The sequence below is a fragment of the Haliotis rufescens genome, unplaced genomic scaffold (assembly GCF_023055435.1).
Source record: "Haliotis rufescens isolate VD_foot unplaced genomic scaffold, xgHalRufe1.0.p SCAF_2, whole genome shotgun sequence".
Taxonomy (NCBI): domain Eukaryota; kingdom Metazoa; phylum Mollusca; class Gastropoda; order Lepetellida; family Haliotidae; genus Haliotis; species Haliotis rufescens.
Genome location: NW_025963890.1, coordinates 66,823,015 through 66,832,208, shown reverse-complemented (window position 1 = coordinate 66,832,208; position 9,194 = coordinate 66,823,015). Strand labels below are relative to the sequence as shown.

Below are 9,194 nucleotides of genomic sequence, written 5' to 3'. Positions count from 1 at the left end.
GGAATTGGAAAATTCTGTTCCGAGACACTCACTTTTGACACCTAGTCTGGGCCTTTTAAAGGAATCGCTTACCTTGGTAATCAAGTGTCAACACTCCAAATGTTTCACATTTTGACAGTACATTTACTCAACGCGCGTCGTGTTATCCTGACAAAACATGTAACAAGATACCTTTAAAAGATCAATACAGAATGAATCCGAACGTCGTTGTGTACGTGAGCCGCTATTAGAGCAGCCTTTAGGAGACAAGTTCTATAATAAGTAATGGTTCAATTTAGGCTTAAACTGCTATTAATATATGAATCATTTCCCAAGGGAAAATTCATATTGAGCAATTTATCGAGAATATAAAATACCCACATCCCTAAACTCCGATGAAACGAAGTTGAAATTTAAATCAGGGAGTTAAGTTTTTATGATTCTGGAATTCAGGAAAGAAATAGTTCATGTCATTTCCATTTACGAAGACAAATTTAAAAATAAATCAAGTCTCAAGAAGAAATATGATTTCGTGTCTAATGCAGCATTCATCTATTTCTCTCATCTCCCGACGGTACAGGCCGGAGATGTTTCTTCTGACGACGGGGCGTGGTTATCGATTGTCTCCGAGCCCCGCTGTGACTGGTGGAAAGTGGCAGCAATTTCCGTCAATCATTTTCTCTTACGGGGGCCTCTGTAAACGATCAGGACCATCTGTCTGGGTTCTACATGTGAGGTTCAGGTGATAGCCACGAGGGGGTTACAGAGGCTTCCATGTACAACTTCTCAGCTTCCAAATACCAAGTGATGAGGGAATGTTGCATGTGATGTACTGGTCACACTGTACACGATTTCAATGATGTGACATAAACCATCTTCATTGGCTCATAAAAGTCGGATTTTATACCGTATATTGACTAACCCGCGAGTATGGCAATTTGACACTGAGAAGTAGAGGACATTTTTTAGAGGACGCGAAAGAAGCTTTTGGATGTAGAGTATGGCACAGTTGGACATACGTGTGCAAGTGTATATCAAAGTTTGATGCGCATGGTAGAGTTTTGGATGATTTATGCCTCTGGTATTTCTATTTCCCTGCAGAATCCTGTCTGTGTGAAATGCCATTTTGAACGTAATCACTTTTGAGTGTAATTCCTATTGATTTAACACATGTTATTGACAAAAGTCAAACGGAATGAACACAAGTGGATAACACAGTATCAATTCATGCTGTGCAGCATATGACATAACTAGCATGGTTAGGATCGGAAGCATATGTCCATGGGCAAACACGTGCCAGATGTTATCTGGCTTTGACGCTTTATATTCGTTACAATTCAAAAGTTGTAAACAAAACCAACGCAACAACAAGCAATGTTCGAGGGACTCGCAACGAGAATGTGACTTGGTAAAATGAACGTTGTCTAAAACCTGCATTTTACATGAAAAGGTTACGAGAATACGGACAGGAAGACCTTTGAAATCACAATGGTGGTTATGAATTCAACCAACCACACGTGCAAGCATTACTATCCCAAACAAGGTCCGATAGAGCAATGCTATCAGTCGGACGAGGATTTAATGAATTCCATCTATACATTCATATACCCCAAGCCTCACGAGTGGATATTTACTATACTGTACGTACTTGTATTCATCTTTGGAGTGTCTGGAAACTTCCTGGTCTGTTTTGCAGTCTGGAGGAACCGGCTGTTGAGGACCACCACAAACTATTTTCTTGTGAATCTGGCCGTGGCGGATTTTCTGGTCATCGTCCTCTGTCTTCCGCCGTCGTACACTCAGTCTATATGGGAAACGTGGTTTTTGGGCAATGCCATGTGCAAAGTGGTCGAATATTATCAGGTAAGTACATAAGTTGACTATATTGTTTTAAATACTGAACAAACTGACGTTGGAGTTTCTTTCAGATTCTTATGATCAAAATAAATGAACTTAGATCTTCAACATAAATGCTATTTGGTATTATTCTAGCATTTCGGTACGTGATGAACGTTTCGTGTACATGTTGTGTGCTGTGCTTTTCTAGCAATTATTCAGTATTACCGGTAAGATGCATGCATGTCTTTATGAACATATTACACATGGAGTAACTATAAGTTACGTTAGATTTAAAGGAACTGAATTATTGTATTAAATCATTAGGACACATAAGCTTATGTTTAATGTGTTCTCATATGTGTAACAAGTATTTACTTGCCAACATACTCAGTACTCACCATGTCATACATAATGTGAAGTGAATGTTGTCATATATTGATCAAAAAGAGATTGGCTATGAATACATACGCATGGATGAAAGATACCACTTATAGCTGCTGAGAGATCCCTCTGTTGAGTGATGGTATATAACATTGTCTTTCTGAATAAACAGTCACGTATGAACGCCGATACGTCATCAAATAAAGGGTGACGCCATACGTTACCTTGAGTAACAAGCTGTGCGATCGGGAGAAGGTCGAGACAAATCTCTGGAATCACCATCTCTCCGAATGTCTCTCCCGTATTTGTTCTTGAAAAACATAACCTTTAACCAATCTTGAATACGCATAAATGTCTGTAATATACACCAATGTGTTTATCTCATTGCCTTCACACACACGGGCGCACAAACACGCAAGCACGCGCGCAGATTCACAGATTTATCTTTACACGACTGTTTTCAATAAATTCATTGCGAAATATTTGATCACCTAAGACACTTCGCGAAGGAAATTGATTTTACGCGGATTGAGGTGACAAACTTTATACCAATACATTCTCTTTATTAGTTTGCCATTTCCATATTTGAAAATTAAGTTGTGATATCAAACGGAAGTAAAAAAACACGTTCATTAAAGGTCAATAGTTGCTCTTTTATACATAGTCGAATCAACGTCCCCAGATAAAGTGTGTAATTGATGAACACGCCAAATGTTCCTAAGCGTGGAACTGGCTGTACATCTGAAGACAGCATCCGTGGCGCCGTCCTTTGTATGACTCCTTCACACTTATCCCAGGACAGGGATTTTATCCGGATGTTTATGAAGAGTCACGAAGGATCGCTGGCCATAGGGGCGGTTGACGTAATTAGATATGATTGTCTTGGCTGTCACTGCACGGCTTCGCCGGGGATATAGTGCCAGACAGCATCTAGTGACACAGAATACCAGGAAAGATGGACCTGTTATTTGGAAAAGTATGTTTACTGTATTCATTATACTTGATGCAACAAAAACAGAACTTAGTCAGTTTAGTGAACGTTCAACACTAGTACACCTTTGTTAAATTTAGATTCACATGATGAATTATTATGTTGTTTTCTCAAATAGTTTGTATCATGGTTTTACGCCGCATTTAGCAACATTCCAGCAATATCGAGGCGTTTTTTTCTCAAACAAATGTTTACAAAATGCCATCTATTTGCTGATTATGCATGTCAAATTATTTTGAATGCACAAAATAATCTTTATATATATTTATCTTCAAAATATTTTTCGTTACAATGATAAAAATAGTTTTGTAAAAAGTTGGATTGCACATTTACTTCAATACGCCTGAAGACAGATATTTTGAATATGTCAATGTCTCAGTGTGCAATATTTATGTATACGTAGCAGTCTCAACAACATTTAGATATAGCTAATTATATGCCAGTGACGAAATACATTTTAAGTTAAACACAGCCTCGGCAGCAGTTTTGATTTCTTCACCGATAAATAAACTGTGCCTATTTCTGCATGTTTCAAAGCATTATTTAAAAAATAGTCACAGGTCATGAATGTTTCATGACGGGGATAAGTCACCAGTCTCTTAAATTGGTTGTAATCTCTTCAAAGATATGCCATTGTAGAGACGTTGCAGCTATTGAACTTGCACTGGCATGTCCTTCTCTCCGTTCTGTCGTGGCAACAAGAAATGATATCGCCCACCTCCCTTTCTGTTCGTGGTCAACTGCTTCATAATGATATACTTGATTTGAGTTTGATGATATGACCAATGATTACCGTTGTTCAGTTTATAAAAATAAAAATATTGTTCACATAACTGGTTAGAGTGACCTTTAAGTCAGTGCCCCAGCCCAGAAGACTGTATTATTTACACTGCCCTATTTCGCCGCGCTTTTACACAACGCCCAAATAGGCGAATACACTTGAAGATTACAAAGTTTAACATTATATCAAAACGTCGCCGAAACACTGCAAACTTAAGAACCTATACACAACTATGACACCCGTATAAAATCTATCACTATCGAATAACCATTTCTGTTTTGTACCACAATCAAACAGGTGTATACTTTCTTATTTATTTATCTTTATTTTCCAGTTGGAGGGAGAGCGGACTAAAAGTAATTAATAAATGATGGCCAATACAATATCAGATTATTTTATGTTATTACTTACCCGTGAAGAGATCACCCGTTTAATATACAAACAGCTGTATTACACATTGTGTAATACCAAAACGCGTGCTTATGTCCTCTCGGAACACGTTTCACGAACAAATATACAAAGCTCTCAACATCCCTTGGCTTGTTCAACGACATTGCGCGTGGAGATGATAGATCACTGAGAGGAGCTTATGCCCACTCGATGTCCCTAGCAACCTTGTTGCTAGGCTGACGTCACATGGCATTGTTTCGCCGATGGATCTTGCAACAAATTACGTCATCGGGTATTGTGACGTGATTGTAAACTTTGAGGTGCAAGGCCCCGGTCCACAAGGCGATCGTATTGTAGCGCAACGACAGTCGATAGTCTAAGTTAAAGTATGTGAGTTGCGATAACCTTAGCGCTACGATAATTTTGTGGAACGGACGCCTGAATTCTAAAGGTTGACCGCTGTATGGCATAAAATTCATACGTTTCAACTTTTGACGTGTTTGAAGTATTATTCTGTTAAACTCAATTAGATTATGCGGTGGATCGTGTAGGTGTCAGCCTATTCAAACTCAACAGTTTAATTCTTAAAACGTTATAAATGGCAAGTAATAAATAGAATATAAAAAATTAAAAAAACGAGCTCCCGTGTAAAACCAATTTTATGAAACTCGTGAATAGTTGTGGTATACCAGAACTATTCACTCGTTTATTAAAATTGGTATTACACGGGAGCTCGTTTAGTATTCTATATTTATCATATATAGGCTGTTCTAATTGTATTCTAGTATTGATATGTATAAATGCCTGCACCATATGTTCATGAATTAGGTATGGGCTGTTTTCAGCCAGTAAATGCTAATAACGTTGACTCTAATGCTAATATAGCGTGTTTGCAGACTTGTATAACTAGAAGTAGGGGGTATGTGAGTTGTAAGTATACGCAGGAATATAACTGAAGGCTCGAACCCGAGACTCCTGATGAATACAGTAAGTGTTGGGCTCCAACATTTATAAATCGAATATGTGTGTACACTGCAATCTGATTGGATGAGGGCGATCGGGTTGCCTAGTGGTTAAAGCGTTCGCTCGTCACGCCGAAGACCCGGGTTCGATGGGTACAATGTGTGAAGCCCATGTCTGGTGTCCCCCGCCGTGATATTGCTGGAATATTGCTAAAAGCGGCGTAAAACCCCACTCACTGATTTGATGAAAAACATGGATAATAAGAATTGAAGCCCGGAAATCTTTCAGATTTGTCACTGCGTATGAATACTTTGTTTTAATAAGTATCTATTTTTCAAAATCTCAAATTTAAAAAAACCTTGACATTAGCCTAGGAGAAATAGATACCAAGTTCTTTTAAGTGTCATCAGAAAAAAACTTCGATGTTCTAGTATTTTCCCACATTCTGCTAATCAGGCGAGTTTAGTCTTCACGAAATTATGCAACGTTATGCTAATGACTAATAATTTGTTTTATTTCACAATGACGATAAACAAAATGAGATTTTAGATTGACTATGCGATGCCCATAAAGTCCATGAAACCAGCAAATCTGAAAACACCGAACAGTTATCCTCCAATGCATGTCGTGCAATAATGTCAGTTGCAAGGAAACATGTACTAACCACCTCTGATGTACCCGAAGATACCGTTTAGCTTGTTTTAGAGACGCTGTAAGGAGCTTATATATTCCTACAGAAACAGTCAGACACTGTTCATTAGAGGATTAAATCAAATCAAAGAACCATGTCTATAGGACATCCTTCGGCCGGAAAACATATTTTGCGCTCCAAATAAAGTCATTAGTGTTAATGGCGTTGAAAACGATGTCTAACTACGAAAGATGCCCATGGTGTAAAGCCATACGCAACATCCCGCAGTACGACCTGAATGATGCTGACATCGTAAATAGGACAGGCATACGTGCATATCCAACACTTCTAAGAACGTTTGCGGCCGAAGGGACGTTTCTTTCGAACAGTAGTGTATGTGTGGTGAATGGAAGCGGACACAGACACTATTGTCATATGTCGCGCAATATACAAATCTAGATTATCTAGTTTTGACGTTGGTCATCACCCAAGGGACACAACTCTGTACCGTGAATTTCACGGCCTAAGACGACTGTGTCTCCCGTACCTCGTTTTTGAGTTGGCTGTATAACAATAACGTGTTATGAACGATGTTAAGCTTTGTGTCAAGGAAACCCTTGATAAAGAACATTAAGAAAGTCTCACAAGGATCTACACAGCACGTCACTATTAAGACGTCACACTGTGACGAAGGAAATATGACGTCAAAGTTGGCTATATAAAAACGTCAAATTTAATGCTGCAACCATCCATCAAGTGAGAGTCTTTTCTATGCCTATCAAGCAGTCAGCACAGTGTCACGGTAGAATGCGACGCTTCAAGGAAATCCATTCTTAGATGATGGGATGATCAGCACTCCATTCACTGCAATTACTTCTGTTTCGATATCTGCATCATGAGGCCTTAAGAACTGTGAACTTGTGCAATGAGGTTTGTTACTTGAAAGCCTTTAACTAGCTTTAGGGTTAACAAAAACACATTCACTTCATTAATGGATTGCCGAGCTAGGCTACAGCAAGGGATACTATTTCTACGGTTATTGTCTGTTCAGCCCTATCATATCAAACAGGCACCGTGCGTCAGTGCAGATGCCCTATGCGAGAGACTAAAACACAAATCCATTTTGTCATGGGTTATTCAAATAAATAAACTACGTTCCGAACAATATGGGCATCTTTAACGGTTACCTTTGATGGCAGAACAAGATGAAATAAAGGATATACACTTAGGCGTCTAGATACGAAGTCGATGTTTTGTAACAGTGATTGATCGAATGCATTTTCATAGGGAGATTTCACATGAAGCATCTGTCTTTGACTCATCCAAATGAGTAAATTAGTTGGACTTATTTGGATACATTTACTATTAGATTGGGTTTACAACGCATGTATAATTCAAATTTACTCTAATAACCCTTCAAATAGACCATTTGTTTGTTTGTTGTTTAACGCCGCACTCAGCAATATTCCAGCTATATGACGGACGTCTGTAAATAATCGTGTCTGGGTGAGACAATACAGAGATTGACATTATGAGCATCGATCCATGCAATTGGGATACGATGACATGCATCAACCAAGTCAGCGAGCCTGACCACTCGATCCCGTTAGTCGCCTCTTACGACAAGCATAGTCGCCTTTTACAGCAAGCATGGGTTGCTGAAGACCTATTCTACCCCGGGTCTTCACGGGTCCCTTAAAAAAATAGAATTTCTTGATCTATAATACGGACTTATACGGAGGACACTTCTTAAAATCGAAGACAATATATTACAGCTCTATAAAATCACAAGGTTGTCATTTGTTTCCTAAATCAGTCGGACATACACGGCCATTTAATAATGTGTATAACTGGTGGCCCAGTCGTCAAAGGCGCCACAATTCGCTGTGCAGAGTTGCGTTCCTTGGGCGAAGAGATCAGACGGGCGTTATTGGCTCTTTCAATAATTGTCATTACGAGCTATAGTTCTTATTAGAATACCATCAGTATTAATAGAATACTAAGCTGAATGTTATTTTATAACTCGAGAACAGTCTTGTAAATGATGATGGTATGATTGATAGTCTTGTACGTTAAACAACAGTCTAGTACGTTAAACAACAGATGCCATAAAGGCTTACCTAAACTTGTCAATCCAAGTTTGTTTATGTACAAGTTTAGAGTCTAGTAAACACCGTAAATAACACATTTATGCATTATGTAGATTACATAAGTGTCATGTACGCGATATATTGCCATGTGGGAACATAATTTATGGCTTCAACATACAATTAATGCCCAATACTCATTTGCCTTTTATTTAATTCCAAGTCATTGATTTTCTAGCCTGGCTCGAAATACTGCTTTCACTTGATCCTTATGCTGATTGACTCGACAGAGTTGAATAAAAGCCTTAATTGACAAAGGTTCTGGCTACAATTGCGATACTGGTTCCCTGTTTTTTTTTAAATTTTAGCTCACCTGACTCAAAGTTGCAGTTAGCTTATGCCGTGGCCTGTTTGTCCGTCGTCCGTCGAAAACGAAATCAATAAATTGATGAAGTTGAAACTTCACCTGCTTGCTACCGCAGATGATGATACCCGACTGTGTTCTGATTTTCAATGTGGCAGTGATAGTTAGAGCAATATTTTCATTTCTTTATCAACATTGTTTTGCCACTGGTCTGCAGACAAAAAAAGGTCACGCAAAAGGTTCGTTGTACGAATATTTTTACAATGAAAATGTATATGAAGCCTGAATGTATGACAAATACATTATGTAGGTTTGTTTTGCTGCATTGGAATATGATAATGGCTGACAAATAAAGTCAGCGTACTTGTCCACACCACTAAATAATGTATCACTGAGAAAAAAACCTTGGGAATTCTACTAACTAGTAACAGCGGTCAGAAGGTTAGTAAACAGCGAATTTACTATCCTGCCGCAGAGGAGAAAAGGAGTATCATATTCAGTGTCTGCGCCAAGACCTATTATCATTGCTCACTTTCGCCTATGTGTAACGCTCGCCATTTTGAGACAAGGCGATGGTAATGAGTCAGAGAGGTAGGTTTTATATTGGCCTTGTGACGTTGTTAATGTTATTTTTTCAGGACTGACAATTTATGAACTTCATAGAATGTACTCAGTGAAAAAGGAAGTTGAATAATGTTCGCCAGTGTAAAACAAGATTTATTTATTTTAGTCACTTGTCAATTACTTTTGGTAATATTGTGTAAACAAAATTGAACCCTGCCACTAAA

At 38.5% G+C, this 9,194-nt stretch overlaps 1 protein-coding gene across 2 annotated transcripts in view; it reads left to right on the top strand.

Moving 5' to 3' along the window:
- Window positions 1–714: 714 nt before the first annotated feature.
- Window positions 715–9,194, top strand: part of LOC124134575 (orexin receptor type 2-like) — a 209,804-nt gene continuing 201,324 nt past the window's right edge. For both annotated transcript variants that reach the window (XM_046499481.2, XM_046499480.2), the window contains exon 1: window positions 715–1,842. In XM_046499481.2, coding sequence (XP_046355437.2) covers window positions 1,468–1,842 — 375 coding nt within the window. In that variant the 5' untranslated portion in view covers window positions 715–1,467. The remainder of the gene's footprint in view (window positions 1,843–9,194) is intronic.